Raw genomic sequence first — 18,123 nt, forward strand, 5'->3', positions numbered from 1 at the left:
TTACGAAATTTGAAATATTTGGTTAGAATTGATAAAGAGCTTATTAAAATTTGACATTTTTGTGTTTCAATAAAAAGATTTCAGATTTCGTAAATATTATATCAAATTTTCTTTCCAACTATATTAAATATTCTTATTTTAATCTCAATCATTCTTAAAAATAGTATCGAAAATCGTTATCATGCCAAAATGTTCCGCAATTGTAACCAAATATACTAAAAAGTAACACCATAATATCAAATATTGCTACAAACTTTCTTTCCGTGTAGAATAAAACGAAGTAAAAAGATTTGGTGTGATTATATTTTATTTTATAGTAAAAAAAAATCCTGAAATAAGCTCCCAAAAAGGCATCGAAACACCAGACTACCCCCTTAAGACGTCTTTTGGACATCCCTTTCAATGTCTTTTAAACATTTTTCGGACATCTTTTGGACCAGACATAGAACCTTTTATGGACGTTTTTTAGTTATTTTTATGATGTCTCCGAGAATTTACTATCATTGTCCGCGGACAAGATGCGACGTCTTTTACACGTTTTTAAGACGTCCCTTTGCCCACTGGGTTGTGTTATTAAAAAAAATAATTTTCTTCTTTTAAATTTTATTTATTTAAAAAATGGATTCTGCTGTTGTGTTACGATTAAAAAACGGCTAATTTTCATGATGAGAAATTTTGGGAGTGTATTGACTTGACGGTATTTAAGGGTTGCCTTGCTAAATTGCTGTCAAGTTGGCAAGGCACCTTTAAAAAAAAAAGTAAACGATTAAATTTTTTCTTGCACAATTAATTAGCGACTAATTAAAGGCTAATTTTAACTTGATATACGCGTGATCACGGTTCAAGGGTTTTTATAAAAAGGTAAAGGGCCCTAAATTTCTGTATGTGGCATTAAATTAGCCCTAAATGGGCCCTAAATTGTGGCATAATAAAACCATTTTTATGAAAGTGGTATTTCCAGGTTTACCTACCTCGAATGTAGAAATCTTTTAAGAGCTAGAACGTTTAAATCCATCAAAGCAATTTTTGCTTAGGGCTCTGTTCGTGTTGACGTGGAATGTCCTTTATTTATTTTATTTTATATTTTCATATTAATTTAAATATTATACTATACAAGGTTTGTTGATGATATATCCACAAGTTCTATTCAACTGCGTATTTTTTAATATTTGGACTCTGTATACTTGATTTTGGTATTAAAAAAAAAAAAAATACAAAATAGAATAGTGTGAGGGTTTAATAATTAAAACACAAAATATTTGCACGTATAAATTTTGGATATTGTTATACAACACGTTGAGTCTTAGGTACAGTGATACGTAGACGTTAACAGTCTGATCGTGTATATTATGAAAAACAGTCGTTACAAAATGAATAAATAAATTTATTGCTGTACAACGACTTGATTTAATTTTCGAGCATTTAAAGCTCTAGCACCCTTTCCATTCAATCCACACTTTATTTCATGTTGTCATTCATTATGTTATTTATAATAAATAAATATACAATTTTTTTTTTACACAAATAATTTACATACAATAAACAATTTTTTTTAGAAAACAATTTCTTGTTTTGTGAAAATTTATAATTTTAATTTGAACCAAAAAGGAGCAATTTATATATTATAGTAAAAAGTAGAATAATTTTTAAATCAATGATGAACATAAAACATTGTATAATTTTTTTTTTTATAACAGAAATATATAATATATATATTTATAGTTACTCAATCGTTACAAATTAAGAAAATTACTTAGGCTGTGATTTGACTCTTTTTCAATCAATTTTCGTTACAACGATAAAATATTGTCATGTATGAATAATAATTGTTTATCGTGAAATATTCGTGAATATTTTGTAATTTTTCTTTTCTGATCGCTTGTATTGTTGGTGTTTGGACGAATATAATGAAATGTAATACAGTATGATGTAATATATATGTATATATATTCCGCAGTTAACGTAAGATTTTGTGCATTTTAGAAAAAAAATGTCTGATCCTTTGGCTATATATTATATTTGAAAAGTTTTTTTAATTTCCATCGAAGGCAAAATGTTTTTGTTTCGAAACTAAATATTTATTTATTTCAAATAAATTTTATTTGATTTAAATAAATTTTATTAGGTATAAACAAATTTTATTTGATTCAAATAATTGGTAATAATAAATTAAAGGCAGACATTTTTTTTTTCATTTGCATAACAAATTCTTCTGATAAAAATGGAATTATTTTCTGTGCGCGTCTATTTTGCGACGCATCGCAGTACCATTTATATTCAAAATAATAACTTTGTACTTATGATTATTTTCTTTTCTACGATGTACATTTACATTTATTCTAATTTTCTAATACTACAGTGTATAAACAGAGGAATCGCTCGCCTATTTTTTTTTTTATTAATTTTTTTTTTTGCTTTTTTTGCACAAAAACTTGCGCAGTATCGCAGTCTTTGTGATACATTATTATTATTATTATTAACAAATTTTCATAAAACCGGTCATGTATCAGAGGCGGATTCTTATACATTTTTGGTTCTTCATATAAGAGCAAAAGCATATATATATATTTAACTTAAAAGCACCAAATTGGAATAAAAAAAAACAAATAATCTAATTAACAGTGCATAATAAGGCTCATGCTTTTAAATTACTTTAAAAATTAAAAAAAAATCCAATTATTGTATCACATTTTTGTATATTTAATATTTTATTTACTAATTCAATTTTTGTGCTAATTAAGATATTTGAAATTTATTAATTTTTTTTTAACATCATTTTTATGGAAAATTTTTTCCATAAAAAGAAATTACATAATTACAATTTTTTGAATTAAAACTAAAAATCAACTTATTTTAATTAACATCAATAGTTATAAATAAAACAAAAAAAAAAAATTTAACTTTTTTCCTTCATTGAATGTTGGATTACAATTTTCTTTTTTTTTTGGGTTTACAAAATAGATATTTTTGCTAATTGCTAAATATGAAAACGTCAAAATGGAATTAAATCTACCGTGCAATTATAAAAGGTGCGCCAGGACAACTTCATTGGACGCATATACATACATTCTTTTTCTTTCTCTCTCTCTATTTTTTCTCACCTTAATATGTATTCTTTTCTCATTTTTCTTTCTTCTTTTTTTTTTCTTGAAAGATTTTTATTACTATGATAATGAAAAATTTTATCACTTTCAAAAATAGTTTTAAACTTTCTATAAATAAAAATTACACACCCCTTAGTCATCGGTTTTTTTTAAAACTTATATATTTTAATTTTATAATACTGTCTTTTTTTTTTTTTGTTCTTAAAATTTCATTTATTTTTAAGTAAAGAAAAGAAATTTTTTTTTTAAATAATTTTATAACCTTGTATTTTAATTATTATTAATTAATCATTGTAATAATTAATAAGAATTTTAATTAATTAACGAAGCAATTAATCAAAAATAAACAATATGTGAATTGAAAAGAAAATCTTGATATTTATCACAATTGAAAAAAAATTTTTTTTTTATTTTTACTTCAACGTCAGATTGAGATAAATCGTTGTTATAATAGTAATTTTTTTTGTTTGTTTTTTTTTTTTTTTGAAAATTTCTTTTTCTTTCCCTTGGACCCAATTGAATGCCAGTCCCGTGTCGACTTTCAACGTGCCGCACCTTCTTTCTTTACACAATAATTGCTGCAATTTTTCAACTACAAATTATGTATTTATATTCTAAGACGAATTTCTTCGTTGAACTACATTTTTTTTTTTTTTTTTTGATTTTTTTGTGTTGCGGGGGCGAGGGTAACAACATTAACGCCAACGTGTAATTTATCTAAAAATCGACATTGTTTTTTTTCTTTTCTTTTTTTTTTTTTAATGCGACTCTAAAGCACTAAATGAACGAATGATTAAACCGAAATCATTTACTTTCATCGCACCTTAACTTGATACTTTGAAAATAAGGCACAACAATTCGACTCAGTATATTGTTAGAGTGAAGTTTCTTTTTCTTCTTTTTTTTACAAGAACAACAAATATTTATCATGTTCTTACATTTTTATTAATAATATCATTTTTGAGATATTAATATTATTCTCATGAAAAATCGGAATTTTTATTTTGCAGTTTGCACATACTCTCAAATAATGATAATAATAATAATAATAATAATAATAATAATAATAAAAATAATAATAATAATAATAATAATAATAATAATAATAATATTTAACAGAATGTGTTTTTGTAAGTACGGATAAAAAAATTTACTAAAAAAAATTTCAATTAGATTTTTTTTATAAATTAGTTAATTAATAAATAATTAATCAATAAAATGAATTAAAACTGACATTTCATGAGAATAAATATTAGCAACATATTCTGAATTCCAGTTTAATTAAATTTGATCTAGTGGATATGAAATTGTGCCACAGTGAAACAAAATTTTCTTTTTATATTGAGAAAAAGAATAAATTTAAAAAAATTCTTAATTTCATTTGTCTCAAAAAAGAAATAATTTCAGTTTCAGATAAATAATTTACGACACGTATTTTTATAGACTTTGTCAAAAATTTCTAATACTTTTCATTTTTTGTTGCAAATTATCATCAACTACTTATACAAAATGACTTTATTATATCAAAAAAAAAGTTTTCTCCTTTAAAAATGAATTTCTCAACCCCCAAAAAATGTTTTCAAAAATTGAAGAGAAATTTTGAATTTTATTTATTCAATTAAAATTAAGTATAATATTACGATAATTAATTAAATAAGAATTTTTTATTATATAATAATTAATTATATTATATTATATAATAATATAATATGTAAATTAATAATAATGATATATAATTAAAATGTTAATTTGCAAGTCCTTTTTTCTTTATTTTTTTTCTTAACAATCACTTTGAGACGAATCTGTATCCTTAGTATTTAAGTCTTATTTTCTAACTTCATTTAATGAGCACAAATGATATTTGATCATTTCAATGAAGCATTGAGTATAATTATTTTTTTTTCACGATAAATTTGATATAAGTATGCATTTCCTATTGAAATTGACTGGTGAAGATCTGATGATTTTTTTTTTTTTTTTTTTTTTTTTTTTTTTTTTTGCAAAGCAAGGATTAAAGCTTTTTTTCATACACATAGGAATTAGATAAAAAGAAGAATTTTGGGAAGATTCATTTTTTTTAATATTTTTAATAATGAAAAAGTATTTTATTTTCTTTTAGGAAAAAAAAATTACGTTCAGCCAAAAAAAAAAAAAAACAAAATTATTAATTTTCTATAATTTTTAATAATAAATTAAAAATTTTTTTTGATTTAATGAACACTTTATAAAAAAAAATTGATGATTTTCTAGATGTAATTCACATTATTTTACATTACTATAATGTAGTTAACATTCAAAATTTACTCTAAATCTGAATTTCAAAAGAGAATTTAAAAATTTTTCTTTTTTTTATTTTTTCCTCTTTAAAAGATTTCTTTTTCTTTAATAATTTTAAAAAATCTGCCCAATGCCTCAATACATTTAATTTTAACTATATATATATACTAAATTCATTACAAACTTTATAGTAACTGATGTAAAAAAAAGTGTCTAGTAATATTTATATTGTCAGTATTTTTTTTTTTTTTTTTTTTTTACAGTAAATTATTATTTTTTAACAAATACGTTTAAATGAAGAATGCACTTTTTAGGTTTTAAATTATCGCAAACAGATAAATATACGGCGAATTTATTGTCATTCGTCAGTGTTCCATCAAATTTATTTTTATATTTAATCATCATTATCAGCATTTGTTAGTAAATTTTTATGATTTCTATTACAACATCTATTAATATTTTAGCAAACATAGTGAAAGTCAATACTGTTTTACATTGTAATATCAGTCATTTTATTAATATTTTTTTTTCATTATTGTTTTTGTTTGTCCAATCATTGTTTAATTTTAATTACGCATTTATTAGACAAGTTTTTTTTTAATAATAAATAATTAAATTGCGTATTTTAACCGCACTTATTTTTCGTTAATCAGCATAAAATATTATTTAAAATTTTATAAAAATAAATTTAGAACTTTTTTTTCATATTTTTAGCAGCAAACAATTATTTAATTTACATAAACAATTTTTAATATCAGTATAATTAAAAAACAATTTAGATCGTTCAACAAAGAAAAATAATTGTAAAATAAAAAAAAAAATTTGAATTATTGAAATTTAAAAGAAATTATTTCCCAAATTAAATTCATTTTTATCTAGTTCTTATATGTATGCCTTCTTTTTCATAAGAAGGCCGCCTTAATACAATTGCATTATGAATCGGTCACGATTTTCATTTTTTTTTTATTTTATTATTATTTTTTTTTTTTAATCGGGACATTGGAGTTGACATTTATTTGATATTGTTTATAATATGGACTCTATAGAGACTCAATTGTGAGTCACATTTTTCAAAGAGTCGATCCCCTGTGTTGTCCTAAAAACGCATTAACAATCAATGAACAGTGTTTTTCTATATTAGTAATTTACTTTTCTCTTTTATTGAAAAAGAGAGAGAGACAAGTTTCATTTTTTTTTTTTTTTTTTTTTGTCAGTATTTAGCAGTACCGATTATTCTCGAATCTATTTACGACAGCCGTCAAACAGATTCTTCGGTTACAGATTTTGGCAACACCATCTTATTGCTGAAAAATAAAAAAAAAAAATTCTGAAATTTTACAAATGTCATAGAAAATTTATAATTTTTCAAATTATATTTATTTGCACAAAATGTAATTCGAAATTTCAATGAAAAACACTAATATATTTAAACTAGTAATATATAGTTACATATATTCTAGTTTAAAACTCATCTGTTTGGTCGATAAAATCAATTGCGTGTAATTTACCATCAGTGAACAATGATTTTTTTCGTGTTACAAAAAAAATATTAAATGTTTGCGAGAGATTTAGATTTCTTTTATTATTAGCCGGTTATGTAGATTTCTGTAAAGAATACTTATCATCAGTTGGTAATACAAATTTCTGTAATGGCCAATTATCATGAGTCGATAATGTAGATTCCTGATAAGAGAAAATTTCAATAAGTGAGTTCCCAGTTTTACCGATATTACGTTATGAAGCAATTTATCAGATAAGTTAAAAAAATGTATCGATAAAGCAGGAATCAACCTTGTTGACAAAATACAGTCTGTCAGGAATATTCTATATCGGTAATTAATAATTTGTCATCACAAAAACTTGTGTTATCGACGTTAGCTCACTCAAATTTACCGATTGAGCTAACAAATAGTATGTTTTTCAGTTTATTATTTTCTGTCGGTAAGTAACCTGCGTTTGATATAACAGACCAAAGTAATGAGCATCAGAACATATATAAACATACTTAAAAAGTTAAAATTGATATTCCAAGCCTATATGAAGATAAAAGAGAACCCAGTGAACACAAGACGTTCTATGTTCCAATTACGTTCTTATAATGCTTTTAGAAAGTTAATGTCTGCCCAAAGTTCTAAAAATGTTTCATATTCTACATACGTTTTCGGAACATGAAACGTCCTTAGAATGTTATTTTAACAGATATTTACGTTCTAAAAACAATTTAGGAACGTCATTGCAACACTTATTCATGAAAGAATAAGAAAGTAAAAATTTCCAAAAGAGAACTACAATTTGAATTTTACTTTTAATTATTTAATAAATGACTTAAAAAAAGTGGAGTATATATGTATATTTTTTGGTTTATGTCTTAACACTATTGGCATATTTATATTAATGAATGAATGAATGATGATAATAGAGGCGTGTATGCAATACATGAAGCAAAAACAAGCATGATGGCTTGACTTAATATGATATAATTTGAGTCTAGCCCTACCAACAAGATATTTTACTTGGCGACGCCGGATATCCTAGAGTCGTCTTGCATTTCAACCACAATTGTGTCTGGATCTGGTACCCTATTAGCTGAGATGCATCCATTGGCAATAGTTGTTGGCAGAATAGTCTCAGACTAAAATGAACAAATAACCAATGTAGAATAACAAAATATATCTAAAAAATATTCATTTAGATTTGTTATTTTAAATATAAATTCACATCTATGTAAACAAAAAAGTATACATACTTGATATGCTGCGGCGTCCAAAGCCATTAATTCTTTTTTCGATAAATGTTCTACAACGGCAGCTGCGTAACAGTCTCCTAGCATGTTATTTGTAGTCCTCACTCGATCTCTACAATTAATTTGAAAAATTAATTTAAAAAATTAATTAAAAGATATTAAAAGTCTGAATAAATGTAAGAAAAACTTATTCTTATTCTTTGAGGATAAACTTAATCTGTTTGAAAGAAGAATATTGATAGAGAAAGATTTTTTGGGTATACAATGAAATGATACACATAATAATCCATTTATTCTTGAGAATCTGGATTTGTAGCTGCACTGTTATAAAAATGAAAACAAAGAAGAGTAGTTTTCTACAAGTATATATACGGAAGAAATGATGCAAAAGAATTTCCAGTTCAGATGCGACAGCTGAAAGTAAAGGAACGACGAAAACATTTTTTCTGATTAATAGAGAATAATGTTATCACGAAACAAAATCAAGCATGTGCTCTTGAATACTAGAAGGAACAACAGCATTTTATAAATCTATATGACCCAATTAAATATATATTAGTTGATAAAGGTATTAACTGAAGACCTAAGTAATGGAAGTATGAATTGTCTAAATTGCTTCTTATGCAAGGCAGAGTTTGACATCGTAGGTAAGGTGCACGATATTGGAGTCCTCCTGATGTCAATAGCGACTGCTATGACGCGTAAACAATCTCTTAAAAAGGTTGCCACAAATAATCAAGAAAGTTGAACAGCAATAAATAACAGTGAATCCTAAATCCTTTGGTATTATTAAACTCGAGCAGGAAATCAGTGACCACGTGGAGGATAAATAAATTAATCCACGCCTCAAAGTGTCACTACACCTCCAAAAGATATTAGTACCCTCATTTTATTGTCATTTTTCAAAACTCGATTATCATGTAAATTCGCCGACACCAACCGAAGCTATAGTATCTGAAATTATCAGGACAGCAATATATCGTTTCAAGAACTAGGTAATCTGTTTTCTCTTAAGAAATTAGATGTAGAAGGTAAATTGCCTGTGCACCTGTTAATCACCTTAAATCTGTAAATTATGAACCTTGTGTCAATATAGTAATCAATAGTAATTAGTTTATTTCATCCTGTTTGCCTAAGTACATTATTTCTGCTTCAACAGTTTCTGTAATTACAATCGGAATTTCTTGTATCCGTAGGTGCAAATAAGGAAATATTTTCTGAATCAAATTAGGTTACTTATTGACATTCTGATTTCAAATAGGGATAATTTTTTTTAAACTTAATTCAAAACGAGGAAACAGCTGATTGGATACTGTCACGAGGCACTCAACAGATTAGGTGGACTCCCTTTTGGAGTCCATGCCACAGTGGATTCAAGGATAATGATGTAGCAAATATATTAGCCAAAGCAGAAGCTAAGGAACAGTTTATTGGTCCTAAAGATGATTCTGGTAAATGTTTGGCTTAGGAATTTAAACAATGGCTGATATCAGAACACTAGAAGGAGTGGCGGATAACAGCGAACCGTAGACTTTTGGGGATTAATATTAACATTAAGACAGTAGCGGAAATCCATTAACTTGATAGTAAAGAGGCAAAAATCATAACAGGATTGTTAACAGGTTACGAAGATTTACGCTATCAGAAACAACTGCCTCGCATTTGTGAGGGTTATAAGCTAATTCTTCTTCGAAGAAGCAGTGCCTGAATCGGATGAAATGCCTGGGTCCATGAAGAACTATACTAAAGCAATATCTACTTTTCAGCGAAACCACTACAGGACATTCAGAAACGACAATGATTTGGCAATCCTTGAAAAAGCAATGTTATACCTTAAAAGGTAGGGGCATGTCCCACAAGATAGAAGATGTCTAAAGTGCAAGAAGATTGTGCCGAATGAAATGGAGAAGCAGTTAGTTACAATCGTATTCGTCCCGATAATACCCCAATAGGAGTGGGAATGAGTTAGCAGGAACAAGCCTTGTGTACTTCCAACGGGGACCACGTGGAGTTTCTGCTTCCAGATCAAAGTCTCACGTGCTTACGTACTTAGCCAGAAGGGTACGATCCTCTGTACCATTTTTAGTTACCTTTTACGATCTATCAGTAACGGTAATTAGTAACACACTGAAAAAGTCTTGGGCGATCAGCAGTTCCAACAGTGGAAGTGCAATAGCTTTGGAGTGTCTGGAGCATGATTTTGAGCGATGTTCCACGTTATTGTTACCAAGATTTGGTAATACTGCAGCATCAGACTGGGGCACTCAGAGCACCCAAGTTGGAAAACAATCAGCCCCAGTATGAAGTTACGCAGAACCTCTTTACTTGCTGCTTCTTGTTCATGCGTTGGAAAATCTGAACGCCCAAGACTTTTTCAGTGTAGCAGAGAGTTAAATAAAAATAATTGTATTGAATTTTTTTTACTTACACAAACCAATCAATGGCAAAGAGGAGAGAAACGTCTTGTACTGGTGCATCAATGGCACTGAGGACAACTAGAAGTAATACCAATGCTGCGCTTGGTACAGAAGCAGAAGATACCGATGCTGCAGTGGAGGTTAAGCTATAAGTAAACATAAATAATTAGCTATAAATTTATTAAATTTAAAAAAAAATAGAAAGTAAGAGAATAATAAATACTAACATGACAGTGATAATTTCACCAAATCCAAGAAAAATGCCATTCATCTGAGCAATAAAGATGCTTGCAACAGCCACAAACATGGCAGTACCATCCATGTTAATATTGCATCCAATCGGCAGAACAAATCTTGTGACCCTTGGGTCAACCCTCAATTTATCGGTCATCAGTCGAAACGTCACAGGAAGTGCGGCAGCCCTGTGCAAACCTCGATTAGAAAAAATCACGAAAAATCCCTTTCGTTAAATTTAAAAAGGATGAGGCTGCCTCGTATGCGCTGCTCACATGTTCCGGTCATTCTGGCCATAATTATATATGTACTATTTATTATAATGTTTACGAATTTCTTTTTTAATCTTCTATCATGAATATATTACAATTGAAACAAAATTTTTTTCAATTAAAAATTTTTTGCATATTGTGATTCAGAAAAATTTTTTACAATAGGTGCAAGTGAAAACAAAGCCAAATTGTGTATCAAAGATATAAAATGAGAATTTTTTCTATTAGCCAGAATGACCAATTGGAAGTGACTGAAATTAAATTGTTTAAAAATTAATCGTGGTGGTTGGGCGGACGTCATCAATAATAAAAAAAAAATAAGTCAAGTGTCGAATTCTGAAACAGAAAATTTCACATCTTCGTTTGCGGCCATCGTTACTTACCAGGACCCCTAAAGAGAATGGACCACCTGCAAAAGGCCGCGTGCCGCGCGTTCTAATACATCATCATGATATCAAACAGTGAGACAACACTGTTGAGACAAACACAGTCTCTCAGGCACAGTATAACAGTTTTTTCTTTCTGGAAAAAGTTAATCCACACACAAGAAATTTTTGAATTAAATGTACCTCGCTTGCTGTGGTTATAATAAACTCTTCGCGACTCAAAGTTTATTGATGGAATTAGAAAGATATATGAATCCTCCGATCAAAATTTCAGAAAAAATCTTTTTTTTTTTTTTGAACAAATATTTGGTATTAAAATTAATTTTTGATCTTTGAAATTAATTATTTGGAGTTTTTTTTATCATCAATGAAAGTGGTTACAGAATTTTCTGTGATAAAATAGTTTAAGTAATGGAAAAAAATTTGGCTTATTTGGACAAAACCTGTGGACAGAAGACGTATTTTTTTTAATGACTTTTGACATAACCTTCAGAACTATTCACAGAAGTTAAGAATCGATAATTTTTTATCAATAAGCAAAATCTAGAATATAATTGTACGCTCTGCAGGAGTTTCCTTCTCTCCTCGGAACGTTCTCCCCACTCTTCGCGATCTAGGATTGGCGGAGCTCGCTCAAGAAGGTGACCTCCCTTACTTTTTTCTTGGAAGTCTCCCCACTCTTAGCTATCGGGGTTTGAAGCGAGTATAAAAAAGAGCAGCGCTAGTTATAAAAAACCAATTCTGTTGCGGAGCTCACTCGGGAAGGTCACCTCATCCATCGAGTTAATAATAAAATTATTTTCTGCAATAAAACTAACTATTTTTTCGACCATTTTGATCGAAGGTTGACATTAGTAAGATGAAAAATTTTTTTTTTCTTTATAAATTTGCTTACGGGAATAAAAGGATAGGATCAGACCTACGAAATTGCGCGTTTCTATTAACATTAATTCTATTTAATATTTTTTTTTTAAATAGGAATTGGAAAGTGGGTTTTAGAGAACTCTTACTTTTTATTTTAATCACTCTTAAACCGGGAAAATAATCGTTCATACGCAAATTAGAGAATTATTAAAAAAGATTTGATTAAGATTATTAAATAAACGTTCAGCTCGTTCCATTCTCCCTCTTACTGGACATCCTCCTCATCATCATCATCATCTTAATTCCTGTAAGAATGAAATCGACTGCGAACAAACGATATTTTCCCAGTTCATCAGGTCATATAATTTGAAAGACTTAAGTAAAAGACATTTTTTTTTGTCTGGAAGCCTCTTCCTGCCACCTGTCAAAAGTGGCAGCAGGATGACGATAGGTGAACCTTCTAGGCTTCCACGCTTTTCAGTCCAGCTAACACGGAGTCAGTCGACTCGCGATGTTACTTTACCAAGTCTTCATTGATAGAATTTTTGGTTTCGTAACTCGCCTCAGTCATGTAATATGTCTTCTATAATATAAATATATATGCTAGTTTCATGATTCACTATTCTCCACTTTTTTTTTTTATTAAGAAAAAAAGTTAATTAAATTATTCGATTGCGTTATTTAACAATGACATTTATTTGTTACGTAGAACTGAACTCTTTATGTCAGATCATATTCCATTTACTTTTATAAATTTGTTTTTTATTCAATTTTGTTGTGTAACAATGACATTTATCTATTTCTTTTTATTTGAAATTTTTTTCTTTTTATTTTAAATAAATGGACAAATGTAAATTAATTTCTAATGATTGTGATCAGTTACATTAAATTTCTTCAAAATTTCTTAATTACAATTTTTTTCTATTCTCTAAAAAAAATTTTTTTTTTATTCTTTTATTTGAATTTTTTGTTAATTTTTAGTTTGATCCAATTGCTTGTATGCTGCCCATTCGGTTTGACGGTATTTTGAAAAGTCGTTACCAGATTTGCCAATGACCGTTACCAAACGGAACTGCGCTTGCGCTACTACAACTCTCTCATTGGTGAAAAAAGGCGCTCTTATTTAAAATGCTTTAATATAAAAAAATGTTTTGAAAACAATAAAAAAAATTGTAAATGTTCAATTTATTGTTTTTATTTTTAATCATAATGTTTTTTAATAAAAATTAATTTTTATTAATTATTTAGAGATTAATTTTCAGTAGGAATAATTTTTTTTTTATATAATTAAAAAATTTTGAATTTAAATTTATAAATAATTATAATAATAAATAAACACATACTTGCTTTTATAAAACTTTTAAAATTATTTGCACATAAAAATTATTTTAAAAATAAAAAATTATTAATTTTTATTAAAAAAACATTATGATTAAAAATAAAAACAATAAATTGAACAATTTTTGTTGTTTTCTAAATATTTTCTTATATTAAAGCATTTTAAATAAGAGCGCCTTTTTCTACCAATGAGGGAATTGTGATAGCGCAAGCGCAGTTGCGTTTAGTGGTAGTCATTGGCAACTCTGGTCGTGACAATTCTATAATAATTTTATTAGTTCATGGCGTATGGTGTAAAGCACAATAGTAAGTAATGCATGAGATAGAAAACGATACAAGTATATATCTATCCTTTCCCATCTCATGTATTACGTTCGCAAACTATTGTGCTTAAAGGCCTGAGCAGAAAAGAAACGTAACCGGAATCGTAATCGCAAACGCAACCATAAGAATGAGTTAGAAAAGGATAGATATATTGTTTATCCTTTTCTAACTCATTATTCCGGTTACGTTTCTATTCTGCTTTGGCCTTTAAATCATACGCCATGAACTAATAAAATTATTATAGAAGTGGTACGACTTTTCAAAATGTCGTCAAACCGAAAGGACTCAGCGTTCAGAGTAAATAGAAAAAAAGAAACAATCGAAATATTTATATTTCAAAAAAAAAATTTTTAATTGTTGAATTAAATTTTCATTTAACTTTTTTTTTATTGAAAAACAAAAAGATTCGAGTTCTTTGAGAAGACCTTTACATTACTGATTTAATATTCGTTTTAATTTCCATATATGAAATGGAATCGAATATTGAGACGACATCCTAAGTGCCAGCCGGGCTGCATACCTCTCTCGTGTTCTCTGGGAGATGGCAAACTCCCATGGTGAGCAATGCGAATGCCTGGGAGGGGTTTTTCATTAGTGATATTAGACAGGATTGGACAATTTTTCACAAACGTTCATCGAAAAAAAAAATTGAATTTTACAAAATTTCAGAAAAATTCATTATTTTTTTGCTACCAAAAATACACTGTGAAAAAAAGTCATCTCGAAAATTGGAATGGATTTAAGGATCGCCATGGCCTCGCAAAGCCTCCTCTTGGCTGGCTGAAACATACTCTCTCTCATCAATCATCTCTTATATATGGGCACACTTCAGCGTGTACTTTGAGAGGACCAAGCAAATTAAAAATTTTTTACAAACAAAATTAATAATTACCAATAAAAAAAAAAAACTACTAAAATTTTACATATTTTTTGAAAAGAAGAAAAAGGAATTGAAAAAAAATTCCAGAAATTATTTAAAAAAAGTTTAATATTAGTAACTAAAAATTAAGAAAAAAAGGAGATTGAGGTTAGAAAAATGATAGAAGGATAAAATTAAATTAGACAAGAATAGTTATAATGATAAATTAAGTGGAATGTAAAAGAAAAGGGATATGTTAAAATAGGTTTTTTTTTGTCAGTGAAAATGGAAGATAGAAATCGAGGCCCTGAGAGGTTTCGGCGTGATGGTTTCTCAAAAGGCAGGATGGGAACCGAAGGTCGGCGACTCACGTTGATGCCATGGCGAAAGCGGTGAGTGTACCCTGCGCGAGGCCTGTGTAGAATTTAAAAGGATTCTTCCTCACGATAGCCAAATAGATCAACTGCATGAACACCAATTGATATAAGAAAACTCCAATCACAATCGTCACAATGAACCAAGCCAATTGAGACATCACTAGACTCAAGTCATTAACGCCTAAAATCTTGCCAGCAATCACAGAAGTTATTCCAATCGGAGTCATCCTGAAAGTAAGCAAAAATTTCATTATACTTTAATATATACCCAGTAAAAAAAAAAGAATTAGGAGTAAGCGAAAAGAATTGGTGGTAACTTAAGCTCAATGCGGTTTGGCGAAAAAACCGAATTGGAACGTTACGGTGAATTATTTTTTCTTACCGTCAATTCTTTTCTCTTAAACATTTGAATTGACGTTTGTTTATTCGAGTTTGCATTATAAATGAATAAGAATAAATGTTTCGAAGTCTAAAAAGCCGATTTGGAATAAGAAATATATAATTTTTAAAAAGCAATAAAAGTGAAATGTGATAGATTTACCGACAATTTTACCATGTGAGTACTAATCATATGGTAAATTTATCATATGAACACTACTCACTTGATAAAATCGTCGGTGAATCTGTCACACTTCGCTTTCATTTATTTTTTTTAAATTATATATTTCTTATTCCAAATCGGCTTTTTAGACTTCGAAACATTTATTCTTATTCATTTATAATGCAAACTCGAATAAACAAACGTCAATTCAAATGTTTAAGAGAAAAGAATTGACGGTAAGAAAAAATAATTCACCGTAACGTTCCAATTCGGTTTTTTCGCCAAACCGCATTGAGCTTAAGTTACCACCAATTCTTTTCGCTTACTCCTAATTCTTTTTTTTTTACTGGGTATACAGATTATTATAAAATTCTCAAATCCAAAAGATTGTGTGAATCCATACAAAAACGAGATTGTAAAACGAAAAAAAAGGAAAGTAATATAATAACAGCTGCGACTTCGTACTCCCTGCATGCTTCTGCCATCTGACGGCAGCAGGACGTAATGAACCTGTCATTATATTACTTTTCTACTATTTGTTTTGCAATCTCGTTTTTGTATGAATTCGCACAATCTTTCGGATTTAAGAAATTTATAAGATAAGGATCTATTTGGTATTTTTGCCGATTTTGAAAAAAGTGTCCGCGTTTCGAGAAAAAAGTATTTTAAAATCAATATTTATCTTTTTCACTATCAGGGCCGTTTTTATAGGGCGATAATTAAATACCAAAGAATTTCAGAGACCATTCGACATTCTTAAAAACCATTCTTTGAGGTTATTTTACGATCATCAACCTCCTTAAATTAATAATTCAAATTAAAAGTCAATAACCAAACATAATATATTTATGGACCAGAAATAATACAACCTACTCTTTTTACAAAACCTTCTTTATCTAAAACTTTGGTAAACGTAAACACCACTGATCTTTCTATATAATTGAATGGGCGATTCATGTAGAAAAGTCGTTTCCCGTGAGCTTCAGATTGAAACACTGGTCGCCATATTGTTCTTTCCCTGTTGTATAGAGATGTTTAACGTGACGTCACTCCGGTCGGTAAAGTCACAAAAATTAGACCCTGTAAAAAAAGTTGGATAGCGAGAATCGGGAAAACGTATCGAAGCTCGGTATGTTGAATCCGTTATTTGAATTTTAACATATTCGAGTGTTAGGTCGAATCCGTTGTGTGTATTTAGTCCAATACGTTCGATTGAAAATAGCGTTAAAACGAATGAAAAAACGTTTTAATTGGGATAAAAGTGACCTTTTATTAATAAAAAGGTTAAATAAATTGTGGAGAGACCAGAATTAAGGAGAAAAATGGAACTTTCAATTAAAAATAATAGAATTAGGTTATTTAGTAAATGTGTTACCATTGAAGAGAGCTATTCGTCGGGTAAGTATGCTACTCATTTTACCGACAATGGTAAAAAATTATTACAACTGATTTAGTTTTTAGTTAATAAAAGGTATAAAAAGAAAATTAATTTAAGGCCTTATACTTTTTTTAATATATTTATTTAACATATACATGGGCAATGTAAAAAAGTTGTGGTTATTTTTATTATTAATCAATTAATATTCGTGAATAAATAATTTTGTCTTACATTTAAAATGAGGATTTAGTTTATTTATTCTCATTTCTTTTCATTTATTATAGCATTTATTATTAACCTTTAGAGGGCCGGCATTTTTTAATTGAAAATCACCATGTTATAAATTGAAAATTTGACTACTTATGAAGTCAATATAAGGTAGAAAAAACCTGACACCGGAACTGGCCACTATAGTGGCCACCCCGGCCCTCTGGAGGTTAATTAATTTTCTTGTTTTGTCTCTTTATTAATCACTATTTACATTAACTGCTATTAATTAATTTATAGAAAAAAGTAATTATTCTATTCAGTTCTATACCGACAATAGAAATTTAAATTCAATAACTTTCCATTGTCGGTAAAAACAGTAGCATACTTACCCGACGAATAGCTCTCTTCAATGGTAACACATTTACTAAATAACCTAATTCTATTATTTTTAATTGAAAGTTCCATTTTTCTCTTAATTCTGGTCTCTCCACAATTTATTTAACCTTTTTATTAATAAAAGGTCACTTTTATCCCAATTAAAACGTTTTTTCATTCGTTTTAACGCTATTTTCAATCGAACGTATTTTACTAACTACACACAACGGATTCGACCTAACACTCCAATATGTTAAAATTCAAATAACGGATTCAACATACCAAGCTTCAATACGTTTTCCCGATTCTCGCTATCCAACTTTTTTTACAGGAGAGCTATTACCTCCGTGGCCTCAAGTTTCCATGGGCTTTTATGGGAAATTTCAGAAATTAATTATTCTCTCTGAAATTAGAAAATAATCCA

The 18,123-nt window shown here is 28.3% G+C and overlaps 1 protein-coding gene across 2 annotated transcripts in view; it reads right to left on the reverse strand.

Moving 5' to 3' along the window:
- Positions 1-2,931: 2,931 nt before the first annotated feature.
- The window catches only part of LOC127276835 (excitatory amino acid transporter), a 55,130-nt gene continuing 39,938 nt past the window's right edge, over positions 2,932-18,123 (reverse strand). Inside the window, exons 6-11 of one of the 2 annotated variants that reach the window (XM_051297509.1) lie at positions 15,190-15,423; positions 10,769-10,963; positions 10,553-10,687; positions 8,128-8,236; positions 7,895-8,013; positions 2,932-6,685 (exon numbers count right to left, since the gene is read on the reverse strand). In XM_051297509.1, coding sequence (XP_051153466.1) covers positions 6,640-6,685; positions 7,895-8,013; positions 8,128-8,236; positions 10,553-10,687; positions 10,769-10,963; positions 15,190-15,423 — 838 coding nt within the window. In that variant the 3' untranslated portion in view covers positions 2,932-6,639. Of the gene's footprint in view, positions 6,686-7,878; positions 8,014-8,127; positions 8,237-10,552; positions 10,688-10,768; positions 10,964-15,189; positions 15,424-18,123 lie in introns of both variants that reach the window. The other variant, XM_051297518.1, reaches the window with a different exon arrangement.

Source organism: Leptopilina boulardi, unplaced genomic scaffold (genome assembly GCF_019393585.1).
Source record: "Leptopilina boulardi isolate dan_hultmark-lab unplaced genomic scaffold, ZJU_Lbou_2.1 LbouV2_103, whole genome shotgun sequence".
NCBI lineage: Eukaryota > Metazoa > Arthropoda > Insecta > Hymenoptera > Figitidae > Leptopilina > Leptopilina boulardi.